General features: G+C 36.4%; 1 protein-coding gene across 1 annotated transcript in view; it reads left to right on the top strand.

Moving 5' to 3' along the window:
• The window catches only part of CYRIA (CYFIP related Rac1 interactor A), a 57,652-nt gene that overhangs the window by 26,038 nt on the left and 15,290 nt on the right, over positions 1–16,324 (top strand). Inside the window, exon 4 of the mRNA XM_082306313.1 lies at positions 10,432–10,511. Coding sequence (XP_082162439.1) covers positions 10,442–10,511 — 70 coding nt within the window. The 5' untranslated portion in view covers positions 10,432–10,441. The remainder of the gene's footprint in view (positions 1–10,431; positions 10,512–16,324) is intronic.

Here is a 16,324-nt window from a genome sequence, read left to right as displayed (position 1 = left end):
AACAGGACTGCTGCCAGGGGCTGGCGGAGCCTGTGTTAGTTGCCGGGCTGGGATGCCCTGCTAAGGGCACTCACCAGCCTCGGGACTTCACTCTCTGCTAAGCCTGGTTCCCCACGCGCTGTTTAACGTTTTCCAATAGAAATGATGGTTTTCATAATTTTAGATGCAGTCATAGTTACTTTTAAACTAAATTCTGAGTTTTAGTGGGAGGAAAGGGAAAGCAATATAATGTTCTTTAATATTGTTACCTGTTCTGAAATGTGGTTATTAAAATATTATCTAGATTAATTTGGCTTTAGTTAGAAAAGTAAGGGTAAAGGAGAAACTTATCCACTGATGCTGGAGCTGTAGTCCCTGCAAAACTTCAATTTGAAGCGAGCATCTCCTGCAGAAGCAAGTTAGCACTGATGACTCAGTGCCTATAGGAGCTAACGGTTAGATCTCGTCGTGGCATTTTACCTAGGCATAAAGGGAACGAGCATTTCAGATGAGTTAACCAGTTTTTATTTAGAGCATAAATTTTTTTTCTGCTTTGTGTCAAAACGTCTGGCTCTGATGGCCGGGGCCGGGCGGGGTGATGCGGTGCGGGGCCGGTGCGGGGGGCAGCAGAGGGCAGCCCCGCCTCGCGCAGGGGTTGCCCCGCGGCGGCGGCCGCTCGCCCCCGCTCCGCCCCGGCCCTGCTGAGCGAGCACATGTCTGCGGGCTGCTCTGCCGGTTCTACATGTCTCCTTCGCAGGAAATCCACCCAGCGGCATTGTAGGGTTGTCAAAACAACTGTACAATGTCCACTTTTGTGCATATGTTTAACTTTGCTCGCATGGTTGAACAATACTCTTGTTTTCTTTGTATAATGGGCCTCTATTGGCTTGTGCATCTTGTAATGGGAAGGGAGCGAACTGTGGCATACATGGGCTTGTGATTAATCGCCATCCAAATTTGTCAATTAGCTAAAAATAGATTTTATAGTCAAATAGGAGTAGGATATAAAGTCACTACTGTGCATCAATTTTATTGTCTTAATAAAAAGTTATTGTGCAAATTTTGTTGCTAAATTAGGAATAGCTTCCAGTAGTGATTTGAATTAATTACTGCAGAGGCTGTCAGGGTCACTATGTTATTTTAATTTTCATTTACACTTGCAAGAAATCTAATTTTTAATTAAAAGGATGGTTTTAATTCAGCACCATCCACAGTACTCCTTCCTTGTTTGTCATCTTAGGCAAATAGCAGACTTGTTAATATACCAAAAAAAGTTGCAATGTTTTTTAGCAGCTCATATTGGGGCACAAAAGCTTGTTTGGCATTCTGTGTAGGTAAAACACGTTCTTTGGAAATAGATTTACTAGGGAATGTGCTCCTTAAAGTATTAGGCACCATACAAAATTAAGAATCTCTTTATGTTTACATCATTAAGAGGGCTAACGTGCTTGTCTATTAACTAAATGCAATTTTCAAGGCAGGCTATTTTGCAGAAAAATGCCATGGACCCAGTCTGCCCCTATACATTTTAATGAATTGAGTATTTAATGTGAAAGAATAGGAATTAATAAAACAGTATCAGAGGGGATTAAAAAATGACACAAAGCTAATTAAGAAAAAAGGAGGAGTTATACTGGAATTTGTACTTCTCTGTAACTCCTGCATAATTACGGATTAGACTAGTGTTTTGGAGAAAATCTGTTCTTGTTCAATGTTCAGTCCCATTGTCCCTTAACTTGACTGTGAGAGCAATCTTTGAAAAATTCTGGAGTTCAGCAACTTTCTAACCTGCTTTATGTTTAATTTATAGTCCAGTATAATGATTAAATATTTTTTTCCTCAGTCTTTCTGCTTACCAGTCGATCTGCATTGGTGGGCTTGATTTGTTTTTTTCCTTGAGTGGAGTATTTTACATTTGTATTTACTGAATTTCTTCTGGATAGTATCTCCAGTTTACCAAAGTTTTGAATTATGATCCTGTTTTCCAGAACATTTTAATTCCCTTCTAGCTTAGTGCATATTTTAAAAGGGTATTTTTCTTCTTCTCTGTCTGTCACTAATTAAAAGTATTGAACAAAACCGGATCTATACAACAGATACCAGATACAGTTTAAAAATACCATCCTCTTTTTTGCTACTAAACCACTGAATTTATAGTACTGAATAGCATTTTCTTTTTTCTCATCTCCAGTCATTTGTCAAAGCTCCCTCCTTTATATATTTCTTTACTTCCTTCAGTTCTTCCATATGCTTATACAGGCATATTGATTTCGAAGTCTCTATTTTGTCCATTGGAATAACCTGTTGTGTATTTTCTTAACTGTTGAGTTTCCTGCACTCCCCTATCCCTTAAATCAATTTTCCAAGAGACCTGTTCATCCAGATAATCTGAGATTACTGAAATTGCTTTTTTGAAATCATGATCTTTACTTTGCTGTTTTCTCCTTGTTTAGTAACCTCTGCTGTTTTTAATTAATTTCTCTTGTATTTCCATTCTTATATTCAGTTAATTCTCCCCATACGTATCAAACAAGACCAAAATAGCCATTCTTCTGGCAAACTCCTCTGTGTTCTAGAAAGAATATATATCAGTCCAGGAGCTTGTACAGGTACATGGTTAATTAACACTCCTGAAGCTTCTTGCCCAATTCTGTTACTCGGATGCCTCCATAGTTCAGCAAAACCTTCTTTACCACTTTCTTGGGATTAGGTAGTCTCTTAGATTGCTGTCATAGGATGATACCTGTTCTTTCCTCCTTTACCCTCACCCAGAGACACATGGGAAGTTTTTCTTTTACCTTTTTCTGAAAATTTAAATTAAAAAAAAGTATATTTTATCCTCCAGTCTATTTACAGTGGTTTTTTGAATATTTTTTTTCCTAGTGGAACTCTTGCTATTTCCATGAACAGCAACGTAATGCAAATTGGTCAGCAAGTTTTCTTATTTTGTGTAATGAGAGATTAAATAAGACCACTATTACACAAATGGAAGTATTTTAAACTAATAGCAACTAATCCCTACAGAGATCCACATTTCACCTTTAATTCCTCAAATCTTGAGCTATTGACACATATAGTCAGCCACAGCTATCTTAGTTCCACTAATGTCAATATGTTTCTTTGATCAGAATTGTCTGCTTAGTATTTTAAGATGTTGTTTGACTTCTCTCCCCTTTTCCAGAAAAGAATACTTGTAAAGACTGCTTCAGATCTATATCTTACAGATTATTACTCTCCAAACCAGAAATACAAATTTAGCCGGCAAAATGCATTATGTCTTACATACTGGCACATTCAGAGCAGATCACTAGCAAATATGCAATAAGAAATCCAGTCACTGTAGGATTTATGTCTGGCTTGGCTGAGATTAGATGTACTGTTTTGGTATTTATGTATTAAAAAGAGAAGTAAAATAGATAAAGAATAAAGTTGACGTGCAAAGACTTATTCGCGTTATCAACTGGCAAAAGAAATAACTTGAAAATAAAATCACTCTGAGGAAAGTCTTTACCATAGTTGCACAAAGAACTAGAATATGATGGTTTTCATCTTGGTTTTTCAGACACTTGCATGGGATTTTCTATGAGTATAGTACAAAATACTCTGTGTGGCATAGTCAGAAGGCTGAATAATTTGTAGTCGTTAACAGGCAGAAAGGCCCAGCAACATTTTCTCTGTTTCTGATATTTCACCCAAGAGTCCTGTTTCTGATTCTGTATCTAAGAATGTATATGATCTAGAATAGATTTTTCACTCATTATATCACAAACATTGAATCCAGATACCTTTTCAAATGCCCAAATCCTTAGATTTCCAAAATGGAGTGTGTTCTAAGATGGTTTATTTCCTTTTTCACTGTGATTTTGGTGAGAAGACAAGGATAAGGAAACTTTTAGAGGAAGATGATGATGTGGCTGCTCTTCTCTTACAAGAGTTTGGAAGAACTAAGTCAAAATCCACCTGGAAAAAAATGAAGTGGTTTTGTTTTGAAGGAAGAGGCATTTAAACTAGCCAAACCTGTTGTGTTTCTGTTAAAGGTATCTCTCTCCTGTGTATCAGTTTGGTAAACATTAGTATCCTGCTTTGCTTACCTAATAGCGTCAATTGATAGAGGCTCCGCTTATTGTGTACAGCGAAATTGTGTCCCTGTTTTGTGTATAAGCATCTGTGCATGCGATGCCGTACTCAAACTAGGTTTCTGTAGTTACTATACACTCAGGTGGAAGGATCAAAGTGCACCACTGTTTTATTAATTTCAAATATAATTTTATTCTAATTACTTAATTGGCTTCCATTCTGCTTTTTTTTTTTTTTTTTTTATTATGACCTATGAATCAGAATCCAGATATTTTGGTTGCCTGGTTTTCATCCTTTCATGATGGCTTTTCTGACATTATGCACTTTGAAAATATATAGGAGTTCTGTTCAAATTATGTTCAGGTGTGAGGGTTGGCATATAGGAAAATCCCCCCCCTTGAGTAAGTTATAAGTTCATCTGAGGTAATCCTTTTTTTTTTACCTTTTGATTTTAGTGAAACCACGAGCCAAGCTCTTTAATCCTTGGGGCTACGGGTACTAATATTGTTGGCCAGCTCTTTTAACATTTATGATTAATGAAAAATATATTTGTCATTACAAACCATTTATTAACTCCCTTTGACTTGCCTCACCTTTTTTGTAGGTTTTAATTGTGTCCTACAATTTGCATATCCGTTAACAGCAAAAGCCCTTGGCTTGAAGTGTTGCTTATCTAGGAGTTATAATAAAATAATTGTTCAAAGCAGAAGTGATTCTTTTATCTGGGATTACTTTCACCTTGAGCAACTTTCTTCTCTTATTCCACTTTTCACTTCTTTACATCTGTTTTTTGGGTTTGAGTTTTGTTGGGGTGGTTTTTATCTGTTTGTTCTTCACCTGCATAAGAAATTTGTGGCACTGGTTTTTCTTCCCTTGTTTGTGTAGGTTGCTTCTTGATCCATCTTGTTATGTGAATATGTTACTTATAAAAATCTTATAAATACAGTGTTTAGAGGCCAACATTGGGGATAATTTGATTTTTTTCTGGAAAATTAATATGGCTTGCCCTCTGAAAAGAACTTGGGTGTGTTCTTCCCTTATCTCTGCCTTGTAGAGAATACTGTAGTTATTTCACTGTGAAATATCTTTGGTGGTTTTTTGCAGTTAGCATCTCAAACACAAATGTATGACTATTTTTACATTTTTTTTTCTTAAGATAACAATACACTCTTCAAAATTAATATCTGTTTGCACAACTGAGACTATTCAACATCAGTTGTTATACTTCTCTTCATCAATGCAACTACAGCTTATAAAATTTAAACATTTATCAGTAAAACAACTGAAGATAATGGTGCTACCATATCCATGAAAATATTCTTAACTATAAGAAAATTGGAGCGATGATTAAAAAAAAAAAAACCTACTGTGGAGTTTGATGGGGATAAATATAAGGTACTGTATAGAAGAGGAGGCTGAGGGGAGACCTTATTGCTCTCTCCAACTACCTGAAAGGAGGTTGTAGTGAGGTGGGGGTCGGCCTCTTCTCCCAAGTAACAAGTGTTAGGACGAGAGGAAACGGCCTCAAGCTGCGCCAGGGGAGGTTTAGGTTGGATATTAGGAAAAACTTCTTCACTGAAAGGGCAGTCAGGCATTGGAACAGGCTGCCCAGGGAAGTGGTTGAGTCTCCATCCCTGGAGGTATTTAAAAGAAGGTTAGATGTGGTTCTTAGGGACATGGTTTAGTGGTGGACTTGGCAGTGATAGGTTAACGGTTGGACTCGATGATCTTAAGGGTCTTTTCCGACCTTAGCAATTCTGTGGTTCTATGATTCTATAGAAGTGGGACTAATGAATTGCCAAAATGCAGAAAGGAAAGCAATGGGTAAAATAAAACTATGCAAATAATATCTGAGGGATGAGTAAAGCACAGTTTTCTGCAAGACATAATTCCTTCCTTATATTTGGCACCATACTTGGATGCATTTGGAGCACTGTACCTAGAGTTGAGTGATCCCCTGGAATTTGGAGCCCTTGGGGAGATTGCAGAGAAGGGCAGTGAAACTGGTCAGGTATGATAAAATATCCTGCACTTCTGCTGTTTCCTTACAAGCACCTCAACAAACTTCATAGGTGAAAATGACAATGATTTGGAATTGTGTATTTGGTCTGAGCGATCTTGAGTTCAGATGCTGGCATTTTTTTGAAACCACAGTTAATTGTTAATGCAGTAAGGGTCAGTTCCACTGCTTTAATGATGCTAATATGCTTAGCACAGTACAATTCCCTCAGACTGTGTACTGGATGCCTGTCTCTATCCATGTAGATGTGCCATTACAAGTTATCTTTCCTAATCATTCATTGCCACTCCTGAACTTGGGAGTCTGTGTTTCTCCTGAAACTCCCAAGGGAGCTGCTCATGAGGACACCCCCTGCCCCACTTCGTTAGGATGATCTAAATGAGTTTAAGCAGGAAGTATTTGCTGATCCAGCTCATTTTGACAAAAGCCTTTTAGACAATGTTTATGTAAGCAGGCAAATTTAGGAAATAGTATCTGGCAAAGGAGCACTGGTGAGCAGCAAAGGGCTGAGCTGGTGAATGTCTCCTTTTTCACTGACGTAAGGTTTAAATGCTTTGTCTGTCTGTTATACCTTCAGTGTAGCTACAGTGATGCTAGTGGTTTTGAGTTGGTGCTGGTTGAATTAGTCCTGTAAAGGAAGAAGAAATAAATTAGTACTTCTGTAGCAATTTATATAGTACGATAGCTATCATTTAAAAATAATACAAAATTCCAGACTTCAAAATTATGTAATTGCTTAAAACAGTGTGCAAGCAAAAGATTTTAAAGAAGAGTTAAATAACAGAATATTTAGTTTCGGCGTGCAATGTTTAGTTGACAATATGCAGTTTGCAAACATTTACTAAATTTTCAAAACTGTATTTCAGTATATAATAAATATGTATTTCAGTGTATTTTCAATATATGTATATAAAATCCATGTCAGGTTTGAAGGGTTGCATTTTGATTTGTTTTGGAGGGGTAGTATTTTATTTATCACAATCCAAAAATAAACTGATGGTTTTAGTGGAGGAGAAGGAATTTATTTTCGCATTGTAGATAATGCCCCTAGAATGTCAAAATTAAATTAATGAAATTTTAGGAACAAAGTGATGTGTTAGAAAACCAGCCTGGGTTATTTTGTTCAAAGCTCAACATTTCTAAATATGCAACTGGATAATGGTATATAAAATGCATAATGCTAAATGTACCTTTATGTTCATTACTGTTCTTACAGTTTATTTATGTCTGTGTGCCACTAATTAAATGTTCAACATCAAAAATCGACTAATAGCTTTAAACTGTCAGCAGCAGCTTAGAAAGTATTTTCTATAAGCTTATGTAATAGCTTAGAGTAAACTTTAATGGCTTGGAAAAGAGTAGAAATCATGAAATTGTGAACATCGTCATGTCAACGTGTCATCGTTTTTAAAGCATACTGGGAAAAGCTGAAATTTTAAGGGATTTGGACAGTCAAGAGAACCTGCTATTATTTATTAGTACTGCAACAGCACTATTTTTATATATGCATTTGGTCTCATTTCAACATTTAAACTGATTTAACAGTAAGTAAAATAAAATGCTTTCCAATTTAATGGGATGGAATTTTATGCTCTTAAGTTAAACCTTTCTGATTTGCTCCTGTGCATCAGCTGTTTATTTGCATATCTGTTGCAACTGCAGTATATATACTGACCTGCTCAGAGTTTATGTCATTGTTTTGGAATACATTATCAGAGTTTCCAGGGAAAGACAGTTTGGAAGATCCAAGTGCTAGGAAGCAGCAAGCTATAAAGAAAAAAAGAATTCCATCTGGGACAAGGAAATATATTTATTAGCACTTCCATTAAGGCGAAGGTTGGCCTTTTAATACAGAGTTAAAAACTTAGTGTTGAATGATGAGTTATAGTTTAAAGTAAAAGTTTCTTGGAACTAGATCTTGCTTTCAGTTTTATTTTTTAGAAAACCGTAAAGACATTATTTCAAATCATAAAGAAGTGAAGCATGTTTAGCAGCTGCCTGAACCATATTGTCTAGATGTTGATGGCAAATATCACTGTGTTTGGGTTGAGGTACATTGGAAATAGATGGTGTCAAACCAGTGCCTTCGAAGTCATTGGAAAATGCAGACTGACCATGAAAATGGCTATAAAGTTTGTGACAAGGTTCTTGTTGCCTCCTTGTGACCTAAATAGCTGAATCAGTTTCTACACAGGGATTGAAGGAGAGGGGAATAAAATGAGAAACAAGCTAAGAAATACAGTAAAAGTTCAGGAGAAATACTCATACTTAGAAATCTCCAGAGCTGTGATGTGCTGTACTTCTGTAAGAAGGATCAGAAACCAGAGCTTGGGCACATGACTCAAGCTACTCAATGCAAATGAGGGAGCATATCCTCAGGTTTTTGGCAAAGGGAGCAGCTTTCTCACTGTTCGAAGCCTGATATCAACTAAACCCCTCTCTGGCTGCATTGCTAACTTTGGCAGTAGAAGAAATGGTTGGATATTCTCTGAAGATTGAAGGCAATGAGGTAAGATATGGCTTAAAACAAGCTGAAAGTGAAGAATCCAAGCTGAGTCAGTAATTTATCTGGTGATAGTATTTCATAATAATATAAATTGTTTCTTTCAAGGTTATGAAAAGGAAAATAAGTTATGCACATTATCTTGTCCCTCTTACATGATGCTGATAAAGTGTATTATACCAGTGTGATGAAAATGCTGAATTATTGAAGATACAAGATTTAATGCTGTATAAAATGTATTTTGCTTTGTTTGCATGTTTTTCCCCTTTGTAGGCTAATAAGAAAGGCAGGCTCAGTTCATAGAGTGCAGATCTTGTTCTGAAAGTAAAATTGTAAATTTTTTTTCCTGCATATAAATGGATGTAACTTCATGAATAATGGAGAGTGTTTCTTCATGTTTCAATATTGTATATGCAAGATGTTGCTAATTGTAAAGGGCTTGACAGTCTGCTCACTGGATTTGTTCTGGAGAGAAAATTTTGAAGAAGTATTTAATTCAAAACAAAGCCATTTGTCTAACAAAAACCTGGTTTACATGAAGCTGCATGCCCTGAACGGGTTGTGGATTAAATTTATATCGTTTTATGGAATGACTATGACTGCTTTGAAATCTCCAAGCCTTACATTACCTTCCTAGGTTTTCCTGCTATAGAAGTATATTCCCTACATGCATATAGAAATTAGGGTTGATGATACTTTTTTCTTCTGTAATGCTTGGGGGAAAAATTGAAAATTTTGTCTCCTCATATGGAGTGTCAGCCACGTACATGCTTAGAATAATTTTTTTGTGGTCTGATTTCTTAAGTGGGAAAAGAGTTAAACTGAAAAATAGATCAGCATCAGATGTGAGCCCCAAGAGCCGTGGTTTAGAGTACTGAGAATATTTATCTTTGAGGCAAAAACTAGTTTTCAATCTGAGTTTTAAATCTAAAATTACATTTTTCTACATCCCTCCAGGCAGACCTCTTTATCCTTATATGTGCTTTTCATGGTTTAATTTTTCTGTCTTCTGAGAAAAAGTTTAAGTTTGCCCAAGAAAGCTATACTTTTACATAGTTTTAGAATAATTTATCTTCCTAAGGACAATACTGGTAAAAAAAACTTCAAATCTCCTTCCTTCTTGTCTTCCATAGAGACCTGCTTTTTTGAGAATTGGTCACTTTTCCTTTTGGGATTTTTTCATACCTCAAAATGCAAAGGTTTCCAAGATAATAAAAGATGGGAATAAGAGATAAAAAGATAAGAGTTTGAACCCTTTCTTTTTTTTTCTTTTTCCCCTCTTCTTTTTTTCAAAAATGCATACATACATTTTTAAAAGTTAAAAGGAGCAAGCTTTTAACTTTTCTTTCTGCTAGATTTTTATAGTAATATTTTATAAAACTGTACTGACTAGAAACAATTAGATTTTTTTTTTTTCGTTAAATTGAGTTATTTTCATGAAGTAACATGGATTTATGCTAAAGAAGTCAAGGATTAAGACGTCGTTTTTTACTCTGGAATGTTTTTCAGTAATCTTGAGTCCAGCAGTTTAGAGGATTTACAAATACAGCTATAGTTCTGAGGTTTTTTTTCTCTTGCTAAGTAAATAAACTCATAAATATCTGTCTATACTTTGTGATGTTATACTGATGTTTAAATTCCAATTTGTTGAATAGAATTATTTCTGTATTTATCCAAGGTCTTACTCTCTATGTCCCCATGCATAAATATCACAGAATTGACCACCAAAATGTTTCTTGTGGTCCAGAACTTGTCATAATGTTTAATATATGATGCAGACTGTGTCAAGCCCTTAGTTGTAGTATTCTAAGTTTATGTATATAACTGTTTACGATTTTGTTGCATTTACTAGGTTTGCTGGGATGGGTAATCTTCTTAAGGTCCTTACCAGGGAAATTGAAAACTATCCACATTTTTTCCTGGATTTCGAAAGTAAGTTCAAACAATTACAAGACAATGAGAGAATCTTTTCCCTGACTTAACAGCAAACTGAGGAAAAACTTTTAAAATCTGATTGCTTGCAGTGTGTATTTTCCAGCCCAGCCAATCTGTCCAAGTCCTTGTCTCTAAAATACTTTGTTCACTCAGGACTCCTTTTCTCTTCCTTTTCTATTTTTCAGGAACCAAATGGGAAATCTTTTAAAAGTTCTCACTTGCACAGAGCTTGATCAGGGGCCAAATTTTTTCCTTGACTTTGAAAGTGAGCAAAGCTTCTTGCCTGGCTTGCCTTCTTTGCTTATTATTTCCTAATAAACTGCATGTGCTTACGCGTCATAAAACAATTCAAAAGGGATTTGCAAACAAATCAAATTACACTTCAGTGGAATATTGCTTTTTAATATTTATAAAACCATACAAAATTACTTAAATTCATTCTGAGCATAAAAGGGGGCAAAATGATAGGTATGCAAGTAAAACCTTACCTTGAATTAGTTTCAAAACATTTATGAGCCATTGTTAAATTTACGTATGGATGAACTTTAACCTCAGCTTCTTTAACAAATCGGGTTAAAAAAAAAATTCTTTATGTTGCTTCCTTGAATGGAAATATATATTGGAAATAAAAATAAAAAGCTGAAAAAATATAAACAGTGGAGGTGGCACTATTTTTGCCTGGTTCAGTGATGATTTAACTGGGATTATTATAGTTTCTAAAAAGTAGTGAAGTGGTCAAAGTGTATGTGCTTGATTGCATCTCTCTTATTTGCATGGTTATCAGTTTGCAAAACAGTGTTTCGCATTATAATTTCCTTGTCACATCTAGATCTGATTCAAAGCTATTTCACTTTTGCTGGTTACAGTTTCCCTGCATGTACTTCTAGACATTGTCTTGAAAGCTGGTCATCAAATCCTTAAATATGGGTTTAATCTTACTTCACTACTTATGTGAAACGCTTTTTATTTAAAATGCTAACAGCGTGTGATGTTTTTGTGTCTTAATACTTTTACTCTAAAAAAAAAAACCAAAAAACAAAAACAAAAAAACAACAAAAATTTTGAGAGAAGCCAGTGTTTTAAAATAACTTTGTTTTGAAGCATGGTTTAAGAGAGAATTTCAGGTGATTAGACACACATTTTATCACGTTGAAATAGTTTTCTTGAATCATTTATTCCTGAATTATTTTTCTGAACAAAAGTTACTGACATGATCTGAGACTGTATGTGTGTACGCGCTCTGAAGCACTGGTTCAAGTCATTTAAATACATACTTAAATCTCATTAAATTGTTCAAACATGCTTTCTTGGATGAGAGCTAGAGTGTATGACTATAACTTTGCACATATCTTAATCTTCTTATCTAGATCTTATTTACCTCATTATGAAGAATCAGTTTTAAATCATGGAAGAAAGTTAATTGGTTAGTTTGGGTTTAGGAGAAGCTACTGTGAGCTGTAGTTTGAGTTTAGGAGAAGGTACTGTGAGCCATGTATCCCTTTTTCTCTTCTCTCTATATAATTTGAGAATTTTATTGTAAACCTGGGATAACAAACCTTTATCCAAACCATCACGTAATTTTTTTCTATCAAACTTTTGAAGGCTCTGGTAGCATTCTAGAGCTTTGCCAAGCTATTATGAAGGTTTTCAGCTGCTCTGAGCTTCCAGGTTTAATCAGCCCCATTGTGTCCTGGATGGTAAGAAAGTACTCCTGACCCAGGCTGCAGACTTGGCAGGAAAGAGGTGGTCTGGCAGTGGGAAGCCTTGATGGAGCAGAGGTGGTGGTGAGAGGGGAAAATATCTGTTTTATTGCCTTGGCAGCGAAGGTTGTTTTTTTTTCCAGAAGTGCATTGCCAAGAACTGAATGGGGTGAAGCACCGTCTCCCATGGGAGGTGACCAGTGGTTAGTGCAAGCACATGGCCGTGCTAGTCAGGCACATCTACCTAGAGAGGAAAAAAACTATCATCTCCAAATTTCAGTGAGTTTGACACTCCTGAGCAAAAGGTTAAAATGTTTTACTTGTGAAATAAAGTCCTGGAGGTTTCTGTGGCACAAAATCTGTATCGTGTCAAAGGGATGTGACTGAAGATGCCTGTAGTTGCGTGCTTTGGTCTCCTTAAATTAGCCATCGTACGGTGTAAAAGGGCACTCTTAGTGGACATAGGTAAGAGCCTGCTTGTGTGCTCGCTGGACGTGTGACTTACTGCTGCCTGAGTTTTCAGTTCGAGTTCATGGATGAAAATGGTCGCTACAGTTGGCCATTCAGAGGATGAGGGGTATGTTGAGTTGAAGTGTTTACTGTATTTCATTATTTGCATCAGCATATTGCTTTCTAGTTTTTGTGCACTTTTTCATTAGCTGTAAGTTGAAATCTCAAATCTGTCAGCACTACTTCTGAAATGTTCACAGAGTTTTTGGATATTCCTGCCCTGGTATTTTTTTTGCTGCTCTTCATTTGGTATGTATTTTACCTGAAAGGAGGGTGCATGACATACTTCTTCCTGCTATGCATACCATGTGCCACACAAATATCGCTTAAAAAAAACAGAAACAGCCTTTTTCCTCATACGCAGGAGTAGAACAGATACAATCTGTCTCCATGCCTCAAAAATCAGAGGCTTTTTGGGCTGGTGTTGGTCAAAAGTAACGCAAGTGTTTATATAAAGAAACTGGGAAAAGAACATTAAGGTGTTATCTTCATTTCACAGTTGATTTAATCTGTGCTGCTCCAAAGCGGTCATCCCATGGGTGATGCTTTCCCACATAGTCTCATATTGCACCCATTGTGAATGATAGCTGTGTGGGAAAAGGAACTTGCTAAGAACTAGCTGTTCAAAAAAAACCCACCAAACTACCACCTCAGCTCTCTGCCCCACCTACTAAGTACTCTTCCAGTCAGGTCAGGGTGATGTGGATGATGGCGTGGCTGGAATCGCCCCAGCAGTGGCACGTAAATAGGAAGAGAAATGCAGGAGAGGATGGCAAGCAGTTGTACAGATTTAGGTATCTTAGGTCAGTCATGAAGCTACACAGTAAGATCAACATAGTAGGTTTTTATTTTATTGTTTTCCCTTATTATCCTTAATTACTACACATTTTATAGGCGATGTGTTTAAGGATGAGTTGTTCTGTGCAGCAAAAATGAATTTATTTTCTTGTGAATTATTGTTCTCCAGGGCAGAATTCTGTTTTGATGAAAAATTTGAGGAAGACAATCTTGTATTGCAGCTTTTGAAAAATTCCATTATGGATTTTTGTTTGTTTTTAAAATAGACAAGTCGCTTTTCATCAGTTGCATGTTCATTTTTCTCTTACATATTTTTCACCAACCTGATTTTTTTGTATATAGCCTTAGTCCCTTCAATACATCTCTTCTATGCAATTCTTGAGGTCTTGAAAAATGGGCAGGTAGAAACAGGAACACTTAGAAAAATTAAGTTTTCTCACCTAATTCAAAGTTGTAGGTTTTTTTCAAATTCTGCCTTGTGCTATATTTGAAAATGGGAAAGAATCATGAAAGAAAAAGAAGTAAGTTTCAAAATTTCACCTTCCAGTTTTTTGTTTGTTTTTTTTTTTTTTTTTTATAGCTATTTTCATTTTTCCGTAGAAAAGTTTAGGCTACAAAAAAAATTGTTTAAAATCATCTCTTCCCCCCCCTTTCCTGCAGCTGTCTACATCATCAGTTGCAATTCTTATGACACTTTTTACTGGCATTATTCTTCATTCCAAGCTGGGAACGAAGTTTCGTAACTCCATGGTCATACTTGAAAAAGCTTCAATCCAGCATTAATTTCAGTTAATGTTGTATAGCAAAAGCAGTTCTGTATGCTCTCTGGTAATCATCTTAGAGTTAGGCAGTTACTCTGGATCTGTGCAAGGAGAAGCAATTTCAAGATCCATTCAGTCCAGCCTTGAAAGCAAACAGGGACAAATGGGAACTGTGGTAACTTAAGTGAGTGTTAGGAAGAATAGTGTTCTCCTATGCAAGTCAAAAAGCCTTTTCTTTGCAGTGAAATACAAACTATATGCATTCAGCCAAATTGCTCTTTTTTGCGGTCTACTGAAAGGTTTACATAAAGAAAAAGAATCTCTTCATTCCCGAAAAGTGAACCGTATTGCTGTTTCACACTTGTATCCCGGTGTGGGTATTCTCATTCGAACTGCTACATATTGGATTTGATTATATACCACTTACTTGGCCTTAATTCCTTCTTAGCTCTCAACCCAAAAATAATGTTAGGAGGAGTGAGTGCATGGCAAATCTTTAGAGTCTGTGGATTTCAGGATTTTACAAGCCCATAGGGTGAATTCTCTTGAAATGGATTTTGTCAGTTCAAGAATTGTTTTGTTCTTTAGATGTTCCCCTTGTTTAAATTAGTCACAGGTAAATGAACTCTTGGTATTTGAGGCTCTTTCCATAGCAGCTTACGAGTGCTCTTTTTTACAGAAAATCTATTGTCAAATTATTGCTGCCCATAGAGGGCCTTTTTCAGGCAAAGTAAACAAATATTTCCACATGAATTCTTGGAAATAATTTGAAGGTTGAGGTAACAACAATTTGTTTTGAATCTAAAAGACTAAAGTTTATAGATTATTGGGAGGAGATGTCCTTAAGTGACACCTTCAGTCCCATCTTCTTCTCAGATACAAATACATTTTATAAGACCAAACTCTAACCGTAACCTGAGCAGGTTCCCCTTTTTCCTAAGTGTTAGCTTGGTGGGCTCATTACCTGATCCTAGTTTAATCCCATTCCCCCAAGAATCAAGGACACTTATTTTCTAGGATTACCCCCGCCCATCCCCAGAAATATTAATGAAATTTTCAGTTATGAGTGTTCATGTATGATTAAAAGTGTCTATTATTAGAACATATCTGGCGGCAGCAGAGCAGCTGCCCACTTTTTGTGTAATAGGATATTAATTAATACCCTCGCTCCACAGGCAGCAAGGCTGGAGATGTAATCTGTGTCCAGCCTGTGGGAGATTAAACTCCTGTGCTGCAGAGCGTGCTCTAAGCAAGAAACTACGGCACAGTTGGAGAGAGGCTGTCCCCTCCGCGTCCGCCATGGAGCTGAAGCCTGGCACCAATATCCCTGGCACAGCACTGTGCCCGTAGCAAGTATGAACAATTTAGGGAGCTTCACTTAGTTCTGGCTGGTTTAGGAAGGACAAAATACAAAAATCCAGTGTAGACTGGAATTTTGGCTTATATCATGGATAGTGTACTGTTTCTATGTAATACCATTCATTTTAATGTATGGAGTGTAGTAGGCTCTGATACCCTCTGAAATGTTTTATTACCTGTAGCTGTAATGCCTTTTATCTTTTCCAAGGGCATAAACTAGCTTTTCGTCTAATTGTGTCCCAGATTGGATTGGGAAAAATCATTGCTATGGTGACAAACCTGAAATAGGACTTTAGCAAGATACTGTAATATATATATATATACACACACACATACACTGCTCTCTTACTTGCTGTCAGTGGCTGGTGGAATTATTGGCCGCGTTCAGCAGTGAACAGGACAAGAAAAGCTGAAAGCAGAGCCTATAAAACATCTTGTTTTACTCACTATTATTTTGCTAGACTGGTGAGGCCAGGTGATTATGGTGTTTTTGACAAATATGATTCCACATTCAATGAAATGCAGGCACTAACCAGCTTCAGTGGGAATCCTCTTAACTTGCCATCAGTTTGACTGAGGGTGGAATAAAGTTCTGTGCTTTTGGTCTGCATTTCAGATACAGAAAGGGTGTATGGGTTGGAAGCACTTCTTTTAGTATTGTCTTGTTATCTCTTCATTAAAA

The sequence above is a fragment of the Platalea leucorodia genome, assembly GCF_965183815.1.
Source record: "Platalea leucorodia genome assembly, chromosome: 3".
Taxonomy (NCBI): domain Eukaryota; kingdom Metazoa; phylum Chordata; class Aves; order Pelecaniformes; family Threskiornithidae; genus Platalea; species Platalea leucorodia.
The sequence above is the reverse complement of the archived record's forward strand: the minus strand, read 5'-3'. Positions and strand labels throughout refer to the sequence as shown.